General features: G+C 46.6%; 1 protein-coding gene across 1 annotated transcript in view; it reads right to left on the bottom strand.

Annotated features, from left to right (window-relative positions):
* Positions 1–20879, bottom strand: part of CHRD (chordin) — a 56995-nt gene that overhangs the window by 17756 nt on the left and 18360 nt on the right. Inside the window, exons 5-13 of the mRNA XM_079977744.1 lie at positions 16499–16616; positions 12255–12351; positions 11404–11545; positions 8876–9016; positions 7470–7552; positions 7209–7356; positions 6662–6768; positions 3775–3891; positions 639–795 (exon numbers count right to left, since the gene is read on the bottom strand). Of these exons, the coding sequence (XP_079833870.1) occupies positions 639–795; positions 3775–3891; positions 6662–6768; positions 7209–7356; positions 7470–7552; positions 8876–9016; positions 11404–11545; positions 12255–12351; positions 16499–16616 (1110 nt within the window). The remainder of the gene's footprint in view (positions 1–638; positions 796–3774; positions 3892–6661; positions 6769–7208; positions 7357–7469; positions 7553–8875; positions 9017–11403; positions 11546–12254; positions 12352–16498; positions 16617–20879) is intronic.

The raw sequence follows: 20879 nt of genomic DNA, 5'->3' as shown, positions 1-20879 counted from the left end.
GTTGGAGGGCTTGGGGATATGAGAGCTGTAGCTCACACTTAACAGCCTATTTGTCTGGCTGCAGATCAAACAGTTCTTCCCCTCTAAACTGCATTTTCCAAACCTGAAAATTCAGCATGTTTGGATCCCAAACTTGGCTGGGCTTTGAATTCATGCAGAACATTTAAGCCAACAGTGGGCAGCACTTGCCTGCCTCTATCTATGGAAGGGTTCCCAAACTGTGGTCCATGGACCACCAGTGGTCTGCAAGCTTCATTCAGGTGGTCTTCCTAATGTATAGTAGGAGCCATTGGTTTGGGTCCTCGCCTTTGGAGCAAGAGAAAGCAAGCTTGCTCCACCTTCCAAGTGACAGCCCTCCAGATAGTTGAAGATGTCCTCTTCTCCAATCTAAACACACCCAACTGCCTCAACCGTTCCTTATAAGGCTTGGTTTCCAGACCCTGTGTTCCTCCAGATGTTGAACTCCAGTCTCTGGCACCTACCACCATCCTTGCCTTCTCTTGGTTTGGTTACAGGCTTCTGCCTAATCGAACAACTAAAAGGACTAGGCAAAGACTCTGTTGTTCTAGCCCAACTAGCCAGCAGGCCTGGTGGGTGGCTCAGTTCCTCACACACACACACTCTTCACACAATGGTACCTTCGTGCCGTGCTGGAAGTCCACTGTACAGGAGGCTACTGATCTGCCCACGCAGCTCCCCTTCTTCAAAATCCCTGGTGGCCACATTCAGGAAGAGCTCGTTCTGCAGTAACATGTGGGCGTCACGCCCATTTGCTTGCTCCCAAGTCCCGCTGGCCTGAACAAAGGTGCATGGTTCAAGAGGAAATAAAAACACACACACAGAGAATGGTGAAACATGGTCAGTCATGACCCGTGCACAGAATTTGACATTTGCTCCAATTTGGAATATATATGTTACATCTGAAGTCACTAATGATGGCAAACACATTATACCCAATTCAATTTACTGTATAACCAAAGGCCTTCACAATAAGCAACTAAGGGCAAAAAGCTAACACATACAGTCGTACCTTGGAAGTTGAACAGAATCCATTCCGGCAGTCTGTTCGACTTCCATAATGTTCGGAAACCAAAGAGCGGCTTCTGATTGGCTTCAGTAAGCTCCTACAGCCAATCGGAAGCCACGGAAGCCCCGTTGGAAGTTCGGCTTCCAAAAATAGTTTACAAACCGGAAAAGTCACTTCTGGGGTTGCAATGTTCGGGAGCCAAAATGTTTGGGAACTAAGCCGTTCGACTTCCAGGCTCGACTGTAGTGGAAAGTGGCTCAACCACCAATTTCTCTAGAGCAGTGGCTCCTAAGCTTTTTTGGACCACTGTTCTCTTGGTTCCACAAACCCTTCCCCAGTGCCCCCTGCCCTAAAAAAAGCATTATTCAGAATTGCACGACCCACTAAGGAAGATAATAATTCAAGAAAATTCATATTTTTTTTAAATGATTTTTATTCATTTTTCAGACAGATAATAAAAACAGTATAGAACAATATAGCTTCAAAATCATCATTTCATACCCTTCTTTCTTTTGACTTCCCCATACCTCCCCATCCCTGCATCCTTGTTTAATGGTTCTTTAGCAACCCTTAGGTCCATTGTCTTAATTCCCTTTCATAAAGTTTCCTTTAGTTTTTTTTTAATTACTGCTGCAATTCTTTACCTCTTACCCCCTGACATCTTAACATTCCTCAATTTTACAATTGTTTTTAAGATATATTTTAAATTTCTTCCAGTCCTCTTCCACTGTCTCTTTCCCCTGGTCACGGATTCTGCCCGTCATCTCGGCCAGTCCCATAAAGTCGATCACCTTTGTTTGCCATTCTTCCAGAGTAGGTAGTTCTTGCATCTTCCAATACTTTGCCAGTAGAATTCTTGCTGCTGTGGTGGCATACATAAAGAAAATCCTATCCTTCTTTAACACCAATTGGCCAACCATGCCCAAGAGAAAAGCCTCTGGTTTCTTAGGAAAAGTCCACTTAAGGACCTTCTTAATTTCATTATAGATCATTTCCCAGAAAGCTTTAACCTTTGGGCAGGTCCACCAAAGGTGGTAGAAAGTGCCTTCAGTCTCATTACATTTCCAACACTTATTATTAGGCAAGTGGTAAATTTTTGCAAGCTTGACTGGGGTCATGTACCACCGATAGATCATTTTCATAATGTTTTCTTTTAAAGCATTACATGCAGTAAATTTGATACCGGTGGTCCATAACTGTTCCCAGTCAGCAAACATAATATCATGACCAATATCTTGTGCCCATTTAATCATTGCTGATTTCACCGTTTCATCCTGTGTATTCCATTTCAACAGCAAGTTATACATTTTTGATAAGTTCTTAGTATTGGGTTCCAACAATTCTGTTTCTAGTTTTGACCTCTCTTTCTGAAATCCTATTTTCCTGTCCTGTTTAAATGTCTCATTTATCTGATGATAGTGCAACCAATCTCTATCCTTAGGCTTTAGTTTCTCATAACTCTGAAGTTTCACCCTTTCACCATCATATTCTAGAATCTCATGATATTTTGGCCATTTAGAGTCCATATTAAGCTTTTTTACTTCCCTAGCTTCCATTGGTGACACCCACCTAGGGGTTTTACTTTCCAGCAGATCTTTATATCTAATCCAAACATTATACAATGCTTTCCTTACAATATGGTTTTTAAAACTTTTATACACCTTTACCTTGTCGTACCATAAGTATGCATGCCAACCAAAGCTATTGTCGTACCCTTCCAGGTCCAAAATGTCAGTGTTCTCAAGAAGTAGCCAGTGTTTCAACCAGCAGAAAGCTGCCGATTCATAATAAAGTCTTAAGTCCGGCAGGGCAAACCCCCCTCTATCCTTTGCATCAGTTAAAATCTTAAATTTAATTCTGGGCTTTTTGCCCTGCCAGACAAATTTTGATATGTCTTTCTGCCACTTCTTGAAACAGTCCATCTTGTCCAAAATCTGCAACGTCTGGAATAAAAACAGCATTCTAGGCAATACATTCATCTTAATAGTAGCAATTCGGCCTAACAAGGAAAGTTTCAACCTTGACCATATTTCCAGATCCTTCTTTACCTCTGACCAACTTTTTTCATAGTTATCCTCAAATAGGTTCACATTCTTGGATGTTAAGTTTAACCCCAGGTATTTTACCCTTTTTGTTATTTCCAAGTCTGTTTCATTCTGAAAACTCTCTCTTTCTTCCATTGTTAAATTTTTTTCCAACACTTTCGTTTTTTGTTTGTTCAATTTGAAACCTGCTACTCGACCAAATATTTCAATTAATTCTAATACTCTTTTAGTACTAGTGTCTGGCTGTTGCAAGGTCAATACTAGATCATCTGCAAATGCTCTTAATTTGTAATGTCTAACTCCGACCTAATAATTCAAGAAAATTCAAAGCAGGAACAATTAATTGCAAATTTGTTCAAAATCCAGATAGAATCATAGTATTGTATTGTAGAGTTGGAAGGACCACAAGGGTCATCCAGTCCAACCCCCTGAAATGCAGGAATCTTCTGTCCAACGTGGAGCTCGAACCCGCGACTCTGAGATCAAGAGTCTCCTGCTCTGCCGATTCAGCAGTCCCAGCTATTTAGTTGCATTAATTTAACCCAATGGGTGAACTTAATCCAGTGATGCTAGATTTTCATGGCCAGCACCCTCTGCCCCCAGGGAATCCCACTGCCTGCTAGGTGGTGGTACCACCCAGTTGGAGAACCACTGCTCTAGAACCTTCTGCATCTCTCTCTGATCCATTCTGATCTCACTCACCATTCCGTCCTCGTAGCTGGGTGTCATGTCGTACACGATGTTGCGCTTATTCCTTCTGCGAGGTTTGGTCTCCAGCGTGACGCCAATCACTTCGCTTCTTGTTCCTGCCACCTGGACCTGCGGGATGAGAGCACAGCCCAGAAGAAGCGACTAGATCTTCACAGGAGACTTAGAACCATAGAATTGAAGAGTTGGAAGAGGCCCCAAGGTCCTCTAGTCCAATTCCATACAATGCAGGAAAACGTAAGATGGTCTGGAGGCTGCAAGGAGTGTGGGCTGCAACTTGCTAGACTGGTCCAGAAAGTGCTACACTAGCCATCAGCAAGTTGCCAAGTCAAATCAAGGTGTTAGTACTAGTGTACAAAGCCCTGAATGTCTTGGGACCCAAATACCTCAAAGAGTGCCACCCCCAATATTACCCATCTGCGAATGGCAGCAGGGGCCCTGTTGGTGGTGCTGTCCCTGCTGCTGCCCAGTTGGTGACGGCAGGTCCTTCTCGGTGGTGGCTCCCTGCCGCCCTCATTATTAACATTCACAAGGCATCTACAAACATTCCTGCTCACTCAGGCATTGGTTGGCTGAAATACACCATTGATGGCAACATTGAAATCATTAGCTGCGGGGTATGTGACTGTTTAAATCAGAGATTCGCAAACTTTTTTCCCTGGGCCACACTTTCAGAATAATAATTTGCTTGCGCCACACTGATTTTTTTTATTGGTAAGAATTACATTGGAAAACAAAAAGAAACAAGTCCTAGCAGTGCTTGATTTATAACACAGAGCACAACCGCTTTATAATATGATCTAGGGCCAGCCAGATAGGACGCAGGTGGCGCTGTGGGTTAAAGCCTCAGCGCCTAGGGCTTGCCGATCGAAAGGTCGGCGGTTCGAATCCCTGCGGCGGGGTGCGCTCCCGCTGCTCGGTCCCAGCGCCTGCCAACCTAGCAGTTCGAAAGCACCTCCGGGTGCAAGTAGATAAATAGGGACCGCTTTCCAGCGGGAAGGTAAACGGCGTTTCCGTGTGCGGCTCTGGCTCTGGCCAGAGCAGCAATGTCACGCTGGCCACGTGACCCGGAAGTGTCTCCGGACAGCGCTGGCCCCTGGCCTCTTAAGTGAGATGGGCGCACAACCCCAGAGTCTGTCAAGACTGGCCCGTACGGGCAGGGGTACCTTTACCTTTACCTTTAGGGCCAGCCAGAAAGTATAAAACAACGCAGCCACAGAAGAACATGAATCATTCCCAAAATACAACTATAAACAAGCCTCTTACATATGTACCTTAAGTATGTACACTAACTCAACGAGAGGTGTGAAATGTTTCAGTGTTTATCTGATTGTCCTTGAACCTTCCCCACCACAGTTGTCATCCTCTCCTGCCACAGCAATGTGGCATGCCACACCCTTTAATTGTTTTCAGATGTTCCTAATGTTTTTTTTTTAAAAAAAAATGCAGTGGTTTTCCGCTTTTGGGGAGGGACAGCAGGGCAGAAATTTAATAAATAAAGAAATAAGCCATAGCCTAAGAAGACCCCATCAGTGCCTGGAAGGAGGAGAAACATGGGGAGCTGTGACACCACAGACACTTCTCTTTCAAGGCTTGGAAGAATGAGTCTCAAGGGGCTTGTAATGTTGGCTTCAAATAAACGGCAAGCATTAACATCATCTTGCGGCTTGGATTCTAATCCAAACTGTAAAAGAATTCCCCCTCCTGCGCCTTCTTTCCCAGCCAAGGCAGCTCAAACTCCGCTCCCTCCCTCCTTTTCCTTCCCCCACCCACTTACTCCTGAAGCTCACACCCCAACCCTTCTCCCTCCCACCACTCTTATTAGCCTAGGGATTTATAACGTTTGCATCAAAGGTGAGATGAGCAGGAGGATGCCCAAACTGTTTTGACGCTCCAATTTTAATTCAAGATAGATTACTAGCCTGGCAAGGCTGGGCAAGAAGGGAGAGTGGAAGGAGAGGAATTCTCCCTCCCCAACACAAACAAAAAGTTTCTAGGAAATGTGATTTTCTGAAAAGGAGCACATTGTTGGGGGGGGGGGGAAGAAGGAAAAGAGAGAGTTTGCGGGCTCACAGATTTCTGGAAAGGAGACAAGACTCTCCAACCAGACCTGCAAAACCCAATGATTCAAACTATGTGTCCTTCCTTACACAATTTTCTTAGGTGTGGCCTTCCTTCACTTTACATATTATTTAGTAATATCATCTCCTAGTGCCTAAATGCATTCCTACAAAATTTGGGTTCACTAGAAGAAGAAGAAGAAGAAGAAGAAGAAGAAGAAGAAGAAGAAGAAGAAGAAGAAGAAGAAGAAGAATTTGATTTGGATTTGATATCCTGCTTTATCACTACCCTAAGGAGTCTCAAAGTGGCTAACATTCTCCTTTAGCCCAAAGTCACCCAGCAGCTGCATGTGGAAGAGTGGGGAAGTAAACCCGGTTCACCAGATTACAAGTCTACCGCTCTTAACCACGACACCACACTGGCTAGAAAATAAATGAAAATGTTTCACTTTTTTGGAACGGGGGTGAGTAAAGATGCTTGGTTTATTTCCTGGCGAACCTGATGTGAACTGGTTGGGGGAGCTTGAAATCACTGGTGGGGCAGAAGAAGGTGGGAACGACCTGTTTTTTTTTTATTCTGGGACATACACAATATGGGGTTATGTCAGTTCAGAGGCTACTTCTGGCAAAGTCAGTTTCTGCATCAAGGAAGAACCGAGATGGCAGCATGGCTGTCCCTCAACTGATCTGGGGTCTGCTGGTACCTTGTTTTGCCAGGCTCTGGCATCAGGCATGCGTCAGTGCATGCGCACACAGAGACACACCTGTATCAATGTTGTTTGCTCCAGTCTCGTGCAATACCACCAGACGTTTCTTCCTACCTGATACTCCAAAGTCCCGTTCTCATGCAGCGTGAGCTTGGCAGAGCCCACAGCCCCCGTCTGGGTGGGCGTCAAGGCGTCTCCTCCACAGAGCACACTCTGGATGGCTGGGGGCAAGAAGAAGAAGAGTTTGGATTTGATATCCCGCTTTATCACTACCCTGAGGAGTCTCAAAGCGGCTAACATTCTCCTTTCCCTTCCTCCCCCACAACAAACACTCTGTGAGGTGAGTGGGGCTGAGAGACTTCAAAGAAGTGAGACTAGCCCAAGGTCACCCAGCAGCTGCATGTGGAGGAGCAGGGACACGAACCCGGTTCACCAGATTACGAGACTACTGCTCTTAACCACTACACCACACTGGCAAGAAGAAGAAGAAGAGGGTGCAGGAAGGCTACAGAGCTGGCAGGGCTGGTGCAAGCCAAATCTACATGTGGAAGCCATCAACAGCAACCGGAGTCTGCACTGTATTCAGTTGCATGGGCAGCTGTGCAGCAGGCAGAAGTCCAACGGGTGATGTTTTCTGCCCATCCTCCTCCTCCAAACTCACTGTCACAGCTTTTTCTGGTAGTGATCCGGCCAGCAATTTTACGTCGCAACCTGCCCTCCACCTCTGCGACGATCTCCAGCTGCCCTTGTGCCAGCCACAGCATTTCTCGAGCCGCCAGTCCGGACAGCACCTCTGCAAAGTCAGGGTCCTGATGTGGTAAAATGAGAGGAAGGGGGAAGGGGAGGAACACTGTCAAGTAACGTCTGCAAAGGAGGAAGCGGCAAGCAGTTTGGCTCAGCGATCAGATACAGCAGCTTTTACCTGCCAGGAGACATTGGCCAGCACCTCCCTCAGGACCCTGTCCTGGTGAAGGATCTGCACCCTCAGGGGGAGCCAGGAGGATTCTGGGAAGGAAGAAGGAAGAGGCGAAACATGTCAATGCCACTCTTTGCAGCGCTGTGGACCAGCATCACCCCCACTCCTGTTTCCTTGCCCCACTAGGTCAGCGAGGGTGGGGAACCTTTTTCAAACCAAGGGCCAAATTCTCCCATGGTCAGCTTTCCAGGGGCCACATGCCCTTAGTGGGGAGGGGCAAAGGTGAGCGAGGCAAAGGATGTAAATGTTACCTTTGCCAAAACAGGCTTGTTTCTACAGACATCTGTACCTCCCTCTCTATCTTCCAGCCAGGCAATCAAGAGGCATTATCAGGGTTCAAGAGGCATGACTGGGGTTCGACAGGTTGTCCAGCCAGCAGTGGACACTCAAGACCCTCCTTGGCCGAAGTGGGCTTCACTAGGGCCTCCATTTTATTTACCTGGTGCAGAGTGGAGTGCACCATCACAGCGTTTCTTCTCCCAGGGATGCAATGGCACAACTATGTACTGGAGGTGGGAGGAAGGTCTGGCCCCAGTGCTTCTGTCTGCACTGTTGGGTCACTCTTCATACCTCCCCAGAGGGAACACAGGTGCATTTATGGATGCAGTCAGGTTGAGGGTGTCACACATTACCTGCTGCTTTGCCCTTATATTCACTGCCCAGAGAAGTTTTTTTGTCACCTGCTCTTGACTTGCCTCTCAGACCGATCCCCCCAAGGAGGTGACAGTCGAGCTCCTAGCTAGTAAAGATCAACAGATTACACACCTGATAGCTAAATTTGCTCTGGCAGCTAAGAAACTCCATTCTGGATATAGCAATGCTCTCTAATTTTAAATTTTTATGCTGTCAACTTTTTATAGGGTATGTCATGTGATTTCAGAGGAAAGCCTTGCCTTGCCCTCTGCTGTACATTGTAAAGGCCTTTGCCTATGCGCAATAAATTGATTGATTGATTGACCTCCCCAGATGGTGAGAGGTCCCAGCCTGCTGTTGGGGCCCACAGAGGGCCACTGTAAGTCCTCTGGAGGGCCAACTGGGTGGGGAAGGCAGCATACTAGGGCACTCTGTCCAGGCACCCTCAAAAACAGAACCAGCCCTAATCTTCATCAAGGTTCGACAAACACGAATTGCTATTGTTTCAGAGACAAGGAACTGAGGTCAATAGTTTGTAACGCCCAGAAGGAAATATTTAGTCCCTGGCTGTTGTGGGAGTTGAACTCGTTTCTCTCTGACACAAGCCCAGCTTTTACCCATCAGACCCGTCTTGTCTGTTCATCTCCCCTGGCTGGGCCAAGCTCAGGCACCTGGTTGCATCTGCCCCACAACCCCCTGCATTTCTGCCCCTTGCTTACTTTTCTCCACCGGTTCCAGAAGCCCTTTGGTGACAAGGACAAAATGCAGGTTGTTCTCCGCATCACTCAGGGTCAGCATAGCAATGCCCCCCATGCCAAGGTGGGTTGCGTCAACGGATGTCAGGATAGCACTGAATGTTTCTGAAATAGAGAGGAAAGCAAGAGCACAGTGCTTGTCATGGATTGGTGGGAGACACCAGATGGGGAACCCCCAAAGGGAAGAAGGTTGCAGAGCCTGGGGAGTGGTGGTGGGATGACAATGAGTGGTCAGAGGCAGAAGCCTGGGTGGAGGAGGTGTTGGAAGGTGAAGAAGTAACAGGGTTTAGTGAGCAGGGAGACTCTGTGGCAGAGAGCAGTCCAGAAGCAGAAGCAGAGGCTGGAGAGGTGGGGAACGGATGTCAAGAGGCAGAGATGAAGCAGGTTGCTGAAGAAGCCAAGGGGGTCTTTCCCTCCTGCTGTGACCAGCTCCCCTCTTCCCTGGTCTCTCAGAGCCAGAAGAGGTATGAAGAGGACAGAGCAAAGGCAGACAAGGCAATGAAGTCTCAGATTGCTTGGGAAGGACCTGGGGGAGGAGGAGACTTAGGAAACTGTGGGAAGGTGGGGAACTTCAGTCCTCACAACTGCCTCATAGGGCCAAGATCTACTGAGATGAGTTGCTGTGCTCACTAGGCCTGGCCTCCTGAGCTGTCTTGCTTCTTTGAATAAAGAGTTAACTTCACTGGCACTGTGTGAGTTATTGCTGGCTTGCTCCTGACTCCTGAGAGTGCAGGGGGTCAGCGGCAGACTTGGGCACATGAGCAAAGGATCCTGCTCTACACTCTATCTAGCCAGTACTATCTTCAATGACCACCAGCTGTTCTCCAGGGTTTCAGGCAGGGGTCTCTTCCAGCCCTACTTGGGGAAGCTGGGGATTGAACCTGGGACCTTCTGCATGCAAGGCAGATGCTCTGCCACTGACCTACTGCCCTTCCTTGCTGTACGAGCAGCCAGGGCTGTCAGACTACTGGACAGGATGGGCATCTGCCAAGGGTCGTGTCAGGGTTGGGACTTGGGCGGCAGTTTGAAAGTAGTCACATTGTGAGAACCAGGAGCTGAGAGGAGGACCAGAGGTCAAAACTGGTGAGCAATGTGGGAGACAAGAATGAACCAGTACTGAGGAACAGGTCAGGAGACCAGACTGAAGAACAACTAGCCTCGGTGGGCAAAGCAGAACTGGAGAGCAAGCCAGGAGAACAGGACCAAGAAAGACCAGAGGTGCAAGACACACTGAAGCTCAGGCAAGGGCTCAGCTGGAGCCATGAAGGTCCCCAGAGGGACGCAATGGCTCATCTGGGTGGTATTATGTCTCAGCCAGCAGGGTTCCCCATCAGAGGTTGATCTGGAGGTTCCAGCATTACACCGAGCCCCAGATCAAGCCCAGTCTGGAGGTGAGAAGCCAGGATCCTTAGGTGAGGCCAGAGAGGGGACACCCTGGCCTCTGGTGGTGAGGCTAAATAAGTTCTGAGCCTTAGGGAGAAACGGCATCTGAAATGCCAGAGAAAAACCCAACCCATCGGGAGAAACACCCGACTACAGGCAAGGAATTCTCAGGAACCAAGGTCTCTCAAGGAGACCTCTGGACAAAGGCAGCTGATAGGAACCAGCTGGATGTAGAGTGTGGCTCCAGCATCTCCAGTTTGAATAACCCAGTGATTTTATTCTTTGTTCATTTATTGCATTTGCATCTCACTTATTTTTCCAAGGAGCAATGCAGTTAAATATTATCATTGCTCCTCACGTTTCTGTTTCATCCTTGCTCCAAGGAGCTTGGGGTGGAGTATACAGCCTGGGATGAGCCCATCTATCCCTACAACAACCCTGGGTTAGGCTGAGAGGAGGTGGCTGGGCTTCACACATTGAGGAGGGATTCAATCCCAATTCTCTCCAGACCGACACTCTAACTCTGCCACATCAGGAGTTAATCAGGCAGCTGTTCGTATGTTCTGCCATGATTATCTGCTCACTTAGGTTGCCTCGTTGCAAAACTTCTAGCGATGGGCCTGAGGGTAAAGCTAGGGAGAAACTCCGAAAGAAAAGGCATGCACCCACAGACAGTCCAGGACAACCACTGTTTAGGCTGACCAAGCAGACAGGCAAAGATCTTCAAATATCCTAGATCAGGGAGACAACAAGCATTTTAAATTGAATCATGAGCAGTAGCTTTTGAGTGAGAGCTCTGAGTGTACTTGCAGGGCTGACAATGACAGGAATCTGCACTTGATGGAAAATTTTACACATAAACTGCATGTTTCCAGGGGGATCCAGAATGCTTTTACGTCATCTGGTGGGATTTTATTTCCTCTGCTTCGGACTTAGATGCTCAACACACAACATCCACACCAGCTGGGGAAATTAGGATGTCTTGATATACCATGGTATATCACCATTTCTTTCTCTTACTAATTTATTGTTTGTTTGCTTTGTGACGCTAAAAAGAATAGAAAACAGCAATCTGTACTCAAAGGTAAAACTCTCAGATCACAGATTACCTGCAAGGAGTGCCCGGTGCTTGATGATTTTGCCTCGTATCTCACCCTCAGGGTGCGACTTGGTGACAAGGGAAATGTGCAGCTGGTCAACCTTCAACTGCCGCGTCAAAGACTTTTGCAGGTTTCGCCAGACGCCACAGATCTGTGGAGACAGTGTCCAGAGAGAGGAACAGAAAGAAACAGGCCAATTTATCAGAGCGCAAATCCAGAGGACCGGACGCATATCCAGCATGGCCACTTGTTGGCATCTGTCTTGAGAGAGAATGGAGTTCACCTCCGGGGGTGAAGTCAACTGCTGTGTTAGTAGCACTGAAGTGACCTCCCCAGAGCATAGTGCGTAGGGAGGTCCTGGGCTCGCTGATGTGGTCCAAAGGGAAGCAGAGCAATGCTATTGGGACCAACATGGCTGCAGGAATTGCCAGAAGGAGGTATACATGGCACCATTCAACCGTCTTATTAGAGACTCCACTCTGGATTTGTGTAGGGTTTACTCTTGAGGCTTTTCTTCTCCCGAAGATATCCCACAAGGCAGCAGATGTTTAGGATGAGAATTTTCCTTCTCCTAGATGGGCTGCCTTCCCAGGTGGACGAACCCCACCTGCCCCTCACTTCCCTCTACAGCACTGGTTCTCAACCTGTGGGTGCCCAGATGTTGTTGGACTACAACTCCCATCATCCCTGAGCTCTGGCCTTGCTAGCTAGGGGTGATGGGAGTTGTAGTTCAACATCTGGGGACCCACAGGTTGAGAAAGGCTGCTCTACAGCAACATGCCTTGCTCTTTCAGCTGCATAGTGCTTCAAAGCCACAGGGGAGGAGAATAATTGGGACGATGTCCTCATGGGTCACTCACCATGTTATCCTGGGGGGAGGGGCCCTTTTGCACAGGATGCTCAAAGAGGACAGTCCCACCGGCGTCTGTGAAACGGACTCGGCTCGGCTGGCCCAGCCTGCAGAAGAAGAGGCAGAGGCTGTGGGTTTGAGGTTGCAACCAGAAAAGAAAACACTGAACAGAAGGAATAGGTTAGGCCGGTGCCACCAACCTGACTTAGCTCCAGAGCGCTCCACCAGCTTCTTTAAACAGCCTTCAAAATGCCAATGGATTTTGTAGCCCAGTGCATGCTAAAAGTGTCCCCAGACTGCTACTGCTATCATCTGGTAGTGTGGCAACATCACCCTGCCTAAAAGTGTTCAAAGTCTGCATTGCCATACTGCCTGTTTGGTTATCTCTTCATTTTGTAATTTTCCAAGGATGCAGAAAGGCCCAGAGACAGCTGGGTGGTGGGCTCTCTTTCCTTGGAGTTCAGGTGGCCCATCTGTAGGGGATCCTTGAGCTGTGATTCCTGCATTGCAAGGAGTTGGACTAGATGACCTGGGGGGTTCCTTCCAGCTCCCATCATCCCTAGCCTGCACGGCCACCCTAGGCTACTCAGGGTCTCAGGCAGGGGAAGGTCCTTCTCAGTGCTGCTACCTGAATTGTGTGGTTCACCCCACGCCACCCCGAGATTGCAGGGACTTAGCCCGTGGGCTTTCTGCATTGAAAGCACACCCTCTGCCACCGAGTTATAGAGGAATCACTGAGATACAATGTCCAGAAGGAGATTTATGCTTGCCGTCAGCAAGCAAGGAACCGGAGTTGCAGACCCCCAGGTTTTAGCCAATGAACCCCCTGCAGGAGGATAGATGGTGCCCCTCCAGAGGCTTGCCTCTCTCCCTTACGCAGCTTGAGAAATGCAACTCTCCAGTAAAACTCCCAGGTGGGTGTCACCAATGGAAGCGAAGGAAGTGAAAAAGCTTAATATGGACTCTAAATGGCCAAAATATTGTGAAATTTTAGAATATGATGGTGAAAGGGTTAAACTTCAGAGTTACGAGAAATTAAAGCCCAAAGTTCGAGATTGGCTGCACTATCATCAGATAAATGAGACATTCAAACAGGACAGGAAAATAGGATTTCAGAAAGAGAGGTCAAAACTAGAAACAGAATTGTTAGAACCCAATACTAAGAACTTATCAAGAATGTATAATTTGCTGCTGAAATGGAACACAGAGGATGAGATGGTGAAATCAGCTATGATTAAATGGGCACAAGATATCGGTCATGATATTATGTTTGCTGACTGGGAACAGTTATGGACTACCGGTATTAAATTTACTGCATGTAATGCTTTAAAAGAAAACATAATGAAAATGATCTACAGGTGGTACATGACCCCAGTCAAGCTTGCAAAAATCTATCATCTGCCCAATAATAAATGTTGGAAATGTAATGAGACTGAAGGTACTTTCTACCACCTTTGGTGGACCTGCCCGAAGATTAAGGCTTTTTGGGAAATGATCTATAATGAAATTAAGAAAGTCCTTAAGTGGACTTTTCCTAAGAAACCAGAGGCTTTTCTCTTGGGCATGGTTGGCCAATTGGTGTTAAAGAAGGATAGGATTTTCTTTATGTATGCTACAACAGCAGCAAGAATTCTACTGGCAAAGTATTGGAAGAGGCAAGAACTACCTACTCTGGAAGAATGGCAAACAAAGGTGATGGACTTTATGGGACTGGCTGAGATGACGGGCAGAATCCGTGACCAGGGGAAGGAGACAGTGGAAGAGGACTGGAAGAAATTTAAAATATACCTTAAAAACTGTTGTAAAATTGAGGAATGCTAAGATGTCAAGGGGTAAGAAACAGAGAATTACAGCTGTAACTAAAAAAGTAAAGGAAATTTAATGAAAGGGAATCAAGATAAATTGACCAAAGGGTTGCTAAAGAACCATAAAACAAGGATGGGGAGGTATGGGGAAGTCGAAGGAAAGAAGGTGTATGAAAATACAATTTTGAAGTTATATTTGTTTAAATGTTTTGTATGTTTTTGTTTTTTGTTTTGTGTTTTTGTTTTGTGTTTTGTTTCTATTATGTGTTTGAAAAATGAATAAAAATTATTTAAAAAAAAAAGAAAGAGAAATGCAACTCTCCTTGGCCCTGCTTAAAAGGGAATAACGACAGCCTTTGAGGCTGTTTTTTGGGGATTTGTGGATGCATTTTGAAATTAGTCACCGCTCGGCTATGCAACGGCCTGGAAAAAGAGGAGGGACCACCACAGCAGAGAGGCTGGCCGCAGTTCTCTCCTGGAGCAGGCGGAAGGAGGATTTAACAATCAGGAGAGACTGATTGATTGCAGCTCCCCGGAGCCAAGCCCCAGGCAGAAGGCAGAAAGACCCCCGCTGACCCCAGCCTTGAGCAAGCAAGGAGAGGCAGCTGGGGCCTCAGCAACATGTGGACGCTGAACTTGTTTACTGGAGCCTTTCCCCCCAAAATTTGTTTTTAATAAAAAATAATAACCACCGTGACGGGTTGGAGACTTTCTGCCAGGGACGGATACAGAGAAATTCCAAGCTGGGATTCACCCATGCCTGTTCAGCTGTTTCGTAATGATATCAGAGGAACACCAGCTGCCTGTCAGCAAGATGTGCTATGAAGCCGATGAAACAGAGAAGTCCGGGGGGGAGAGAGAGATGGGGAGCAGGGCAGCTGGTATGTGAACCCCAAGAAAGGGCTTTATATCACCCCTTTTCCGTTTTAGGCACAAGGCTTGCCATGCTATTTTCTCACCCTGGGCATTATAGAATCATAGAATTATCAAGTTGGAAGGGACCCTGAGGGTCATCTTGCCAAACCAATAATAATAATAATAATAATAATAATAATAATAATAATAATTTATTATTTATACCCTGCCCATCTGGCTGAGTTTCCCCAGCCACTCTGGGTGGCTCCCAGTCGAGTGTTAAAAACAATACAGCATTAAATATTAAAAACTTCCCTAAACAGGGCTGCCTTCAGATGTCTTTTATAGATAAGATAGCTGCTTATTTCCTTCACATCTGAAGGGAGGGCGTTCTACAGGGCGGGCGCTGAGAAGGCCCTCTGTCCGGTTCCCTGCAACCTCACTTCTCGCAATGAGGGAACCGCCAGAAGGCCCTCGGCGCTGGACCTCAGTGTCTGGGCTGGATGATGGGGATGGAGACTCTCCTTCAGATATACATTACTGAGGCCATTTGGGGCTTTAAAGGTCAGCACCAACACTTTGAATTGTGCTCAGAAACGTACTGGGAGCCAATGCAGATCTCTCAGGACTGGTGTTATGTGGTCCCGGCGGCCACTCCCAGTCACCAGTCTAGCTGCCGCATTCTGGATTAATTGCAGTTTCCGGGTCACCTTCAAAGGCAGCCTCATGTAGAGCACGTTGCAGTAGTCCAAGCGGGAGATAACTCAAGCATGCACCTCTCTGGTGAGACAGTCTGGCATCAAGTTACAAGAAAGGATATTCCGACTAAACATTCAGAAAAACTTTCTGATAGTAAGAGCTGTTCAGCAGTGGAGCAGACTCCCACAAGAGGTGGTGGACTCTCCTTCCATGGAGGTTTTTAAGCAGAGGTTGGATGGCCATCTGTCATGGATGCTCTAGATGAGATTCCTGCATTGGAGGGGGTTGGACTGGATGACCCTTGGGGTCCCTTCCAATTCTGTGATTCTATGAACCCCCTGCAATGCAGGAATCTCAGTCTCCCATCCAGCTTGAAACCATACCAGAACCTGCATAAATGTGCTCACAATTTTATTGCTGCAGCAAGTGAATGTGTGCATGTGTGCAAGGGGTGAATCACAGCCAAATAAGCTGGAAATGGTCTCTTCTGAAACCCTGTAGAGCTGCTGCCACTGAGTGTAAACGATACAGTCAAACCTTGGAAGTCAAATGGGATCCGTTCTGGAAGTCCTTTCGATTTCCAAAACATTCGGAGACCAAAGCGTGTCTTCCGGTTGACTGCCGGAAGCTCCTGCACCAGTCAAAAGCCCCATCAGACATTCAGGTTCCAAAGAACGTTCGCAAGCCGGAACATTCACTTTCAGGTTTGTGGTGTTCGGGAGCCAAAACGTACAAGTACCAAGGTGTTCAGGATCCAAGGTACGACTGCTAGATGGAACAATTGGAGGTGCCAAATTTTGGCCTCGCTCAGGGCACCACATTTTCCAAAATCACCAAAGTCCACCTCTGCTACATGCTTCTCCCCATCCTGAACATCAGACTGGGTGTCACTCACCTCTCATAGTTGATTGAGAAGAGGAGGTGAGAACGCACAAGAGTGAACCTGGCTTTTGCCACTGCACTGGATACAGGCGTCTGGGTTTCTGAGCCGCTGGTTAGCAAGGACACAAAATCTGAGGAGCAAAAGGGAACTGCCTTGTGATTCTGCATACATTGCCAGTGATCCAGGAAACCTGAAGAACTAGAGATATATATATTTCGAAGTCTACAGTTCTACATTTATATGTGATAAATGCCTCCACTGTATCTTTTTTTAAACGCAAGTTCAATAAATGATGACATAAACATGCACACATACAAAAACCATGCTTACTCATACTGAAAGTATTAAACACCGGCAATTGCATTTTCAAAACTGATAAATTTATTCCTAACCACATTTATAAACTGACCTAGTAAACTCACTTTACAGATCTGTCCTTTGTAAGTTTTATAAATTCACAAGTGCTAGATTCATTTCTACTGTGTTGGATCCCATGTCCCCATCTTACAAAAGCACCATGTATATTTTCAAGGAACCGTGTAAACGCTGTAAACATAAACCAATTCCAAAAGTTAATTCTGTTCTGCAGTATGATTGCTTAATTTTTTTAAAAAAATCCCTTTGTTTATTCAATTATAACATCATTGCATTTCTAATTATATACAAAAGCGACGCTGTCCTGTCTAGCTAGGGGAAGAATTTTGCATAATACAATAAGGATAGCATTGGTCCCAATTGTATATTTATTTGGAAAATGCCATTAATCATCTTTATTACTCTCCTCCAAAAAGCCTCTATTTTTATTATATTAACTTCAGCATTCTGCAAAAAACAACAGTAATGACCAACCGCCCCCAACCCCCCCCAAACCACCCTCTATCTATCTGCTGCAAAGAGTGAACTACCTGACAAGGTTCAGAAATGGGGAACCCAAATAATCAAGGGAAAGGAGCAACTGCCCAATGAGGAAAGGCTGTAGAATTGGAGGATTGCAGGAAAAACGAGTAACGGAAGGCATGACAGAATTGTATAAAATTGGGGCTGGTGTCATAGCTGTCAAGTTTTCCCTTTTCTTACGAGGAATCCTATTCGGAATAAGGGAATTTCCCTTTTAAAAAGGGAAACGTTGACAGCTATGGGCTGGTGTGGAGAAAGTGGATCTCTCAAAATGGCAGAACTCATGGATAGCCAATGAAGCACAATGCTGGAAGATTTGAGACAGATCAAAGAAAGAACTTCTTCCTGAAACACATTGTTAATCTGCAGAACTCACTCCCTCAGGAGGAGGAGGAAGAAGAGTTCGGATTTGATATCCCACTTTATCACTACCCTAAGGAGTCTCAAAGTGGCTCACATTCCCCTTTCCCTTCCTCCTCGACAACAAACACTCTGTGAGGTGAGTGGGGCTGAGAGACTTCAGAGAAGTGTGACTGGCCCAAGGTCACCCAGCAGCTGCATGTGGAGGAGCGGGGAAGCGAACCTGGTTCACCAGATTACGATTCTACCGCTCTTAACCACTACACCACACTGGCTCCCTTAGATTTTTTAAATATTTGTTGGTGAATTACACAAACAAATCCCACAGCCCTGTTATCAGGAGACAACGGTTAAAGCGTCTTTGAGTACAAAGCAGCATAGGGAGTTACATGTCAAGCAGAGCTAACAATGTATTGTTCACTTGACATTCTAGCAGATTTCCAAAGCCTGAGGTGCGATTCTTTAAGGGGTGGAAGTTAACATGGACACAGTGGTAGAAGAAATTCATAGAAATTCTCTTTAATAGAGAAGTTGTGGGCACCGACTTTAAGGGTGCAGCACCTCAGCTCAAGATATTATGAGGGTTGCATGGAAGTAAGTATCCAGGTTATCCAAATTCTGTGACAGGAAAAAATGGATTCTACTACCTGAATCAATTGGAAAATCTGAGCAAGTTTGCATAATTTTAATTTGCATAAACCAAATCTCAATTTTGCACCGTTATGGGAGGGGCAAGCTGCTAAGCAAGGCAGTGAAGCCCACCACTAACTTCTAAAAATGTGATTCAGTCACACTCCTCTGTCTTCCCAGATTTTAGCCGATGTTGCCCACAGTCATTCAGGTGGTGGTAGCTAGGGCTGCTAGGAGGCCATGAGTGTGTGGCCAATGAGATGTCACAGGAGTGTGGTCAAGTTGTCCTGGTTTCCTCCCCATCCTCCTTTGCAAAGATTCTGTGGACACCTGAGCATTGCAATTTTACAAACAGCACCTAACTGAACTGAAAAGTGCTTTATCCTGATTCAGAAGGAATCCCTGTTGCCACAATTTGTAGTGTGGACGTTTGTGCACAAGAAGCTGTACATTACTCGGAAGTAAGCTCCACTGAATTCCACAGGGGTTCCAGAACATGAAGTAAGGTAGAGAGCTATTAAATGGACTCTGACTTGGGAGCATAGGGTTAAAAATCAGCCATGAAACTGACTGTGTGACCTCGGGCCAGTCTCTCGACCTAACCTACCTCACAGCAGGGGCGGAGGAAGGGGTGTGTGGTGGGTGCGGGCCGCCCTGGGTGTCACCACTGAGGGGGATGACAAAATGCCAGGCGGCATTCACCATGGGGCCTGCAGCTCATCCTAGCCATGCGTCTCTCCTGGGAGAGAAGCAGTGGCTTGGGCGCACGTAGGCTGAGTGCTGCCCAAACGGTCTGCCTGCTGCCTCCCCACCCCCCCCCCAGCTGTAGGGCGGCTGAGTGGGAGGAGGCAGGCAGATTCCAGAGGCCCTGCCCTATAGACAGCTCTCCCCACCCTCACCCCGCCCCTATGGGTGGCTCGCCCTATCCCTGGTTTCCTCCGCCGCTGCCTCACTGGGTTGCTGTTAGGATAACATGGAGAAAACACGACTCGTGAATTATGCCACCATGTGCTCATTGGAGGGAAGGTGGAATAGTCATACATGCAACACTGATAAATAAGGAACAAGCAAAATGAATTCCCTCTCTCTCTCTCTCTCTCTCTCCTTCCTGCAGCTTTTGAATCATGGAAAAAACCTAACCGGACAATCAAAGAAAAATGAATCTGGTACACAATCAGGATATTAAGGCCTGCACACATTGGACTTTACACGTAGGTCCTCGGAAAATCCAGCGTGTCGTTGTCTGGGTAGACCAGCTCGCCTGGGTGTGGTGCACAGACAGGGTGCAATCTATGATCCCATATTACAACTAAACCACCCCCTGCACCATCCTGCTTTTTTGTAACAGCATTTTAAGTTTGCCAAAGTATTTTGCAATCTTTTCAACCTCACAACAACCCTGTAAAGTAGACCATAGTGCAACTTTCGCCAAACAATAAAAATGAACAGTACTTGCACGTTAAAGAACTAGCAAATTCATTGTGGCATAGGCTTTTTCAGGCCACGGTGCACTTCATCAGACGCTTCTTGGCAATCCATTAAAAAACTTGTGCAAGAATACAGTCTGAAGTGCTACCTGACTATTGATTCACTTGTGCTGTAAGCCATGGCTAGCTGGCTACTCCTTTCATTGAAAGGATACCAGAATACCCAACACCCCACAATGAACCAGTGACAGAGAAGATAATTTTTAAAGTGCTGCATGCACAATCTCTGGCGTGCTCAAAAGTATGAAGACATCTGGCATCGTGAAAAGGAAAACATGCAGAGAATATTCTACTCAGCTGACCTGTGGTGCTGCCTACTGTTAGCACCACCAGCTCTTCCTTGCAAGCCAAAGTCTCCTCTCACGGACTCGAGCAGAGGAGATCTGATTAGGAACTAAAGAAATAAATGGCACAAGCATGCACAGAGTGCATCTGCCTCACCAATGAGGAGCTTCCTTTTGCATGCAAGAGGTGATTCCGCAGGTATTCTTTGTCTAAATAGTACATCGTATAATCACCACTGTAGAAGACCAAAGGCCATTCTAATCCAACTTCTCACATTAGCCAAACAAACTAAAACGTTTTCAAAGCCTTGAGGGGGAAAAGGAATGCAAAATCTCCGTACTTCTCTGAAACCTAGACACACACAAAAGCCCTACAGTTCCAACAATACAAATGTGGGAACCATTTCTTCTCCCGATCCTCCTCCCCGGTTCACAAAAACAAACTGCAAAATAAAGCAAAATTAAAAAGGATAGTATAGAAAGATGCACCCTCTCTCCACAATTTCTCTCTTTTAAGGAGAATTAATAATAATTAAAAACACGCTGCTCAAACTAGCAACCACACCCTCCTTCTGGCGAGCTACAAAGAAGGTGCTTTGAGTTTTAGGCGTGGCTCTAGGAAACAGCTCTGAGCATGTTGGACTCCAAGGCAGCCCCACAAGGCCATACCATGGATGCTGGTGAGCCTCCGAACTACAGATGGGAGTAGCAGCCTTCATAGCAGAGCTGCCTTGA

This window comes from Podarcis cretensis (assembly GCF_951804945.1).
Source record: "Podarcis cretensis genome assembly, chromosome: 5".
Classification (NCBI taxonomy): Eukaryota; Metazoa; Chordata; class Lepidosauria; order Squamata; family Lacertidae; genus Podarcis; species Podarcis cretensis.
The sequence above is the reverse complement of the archived record's forward strand: the minus strand, read 5'-3'. Positions and strand labels throughout refer to the sequence as shown.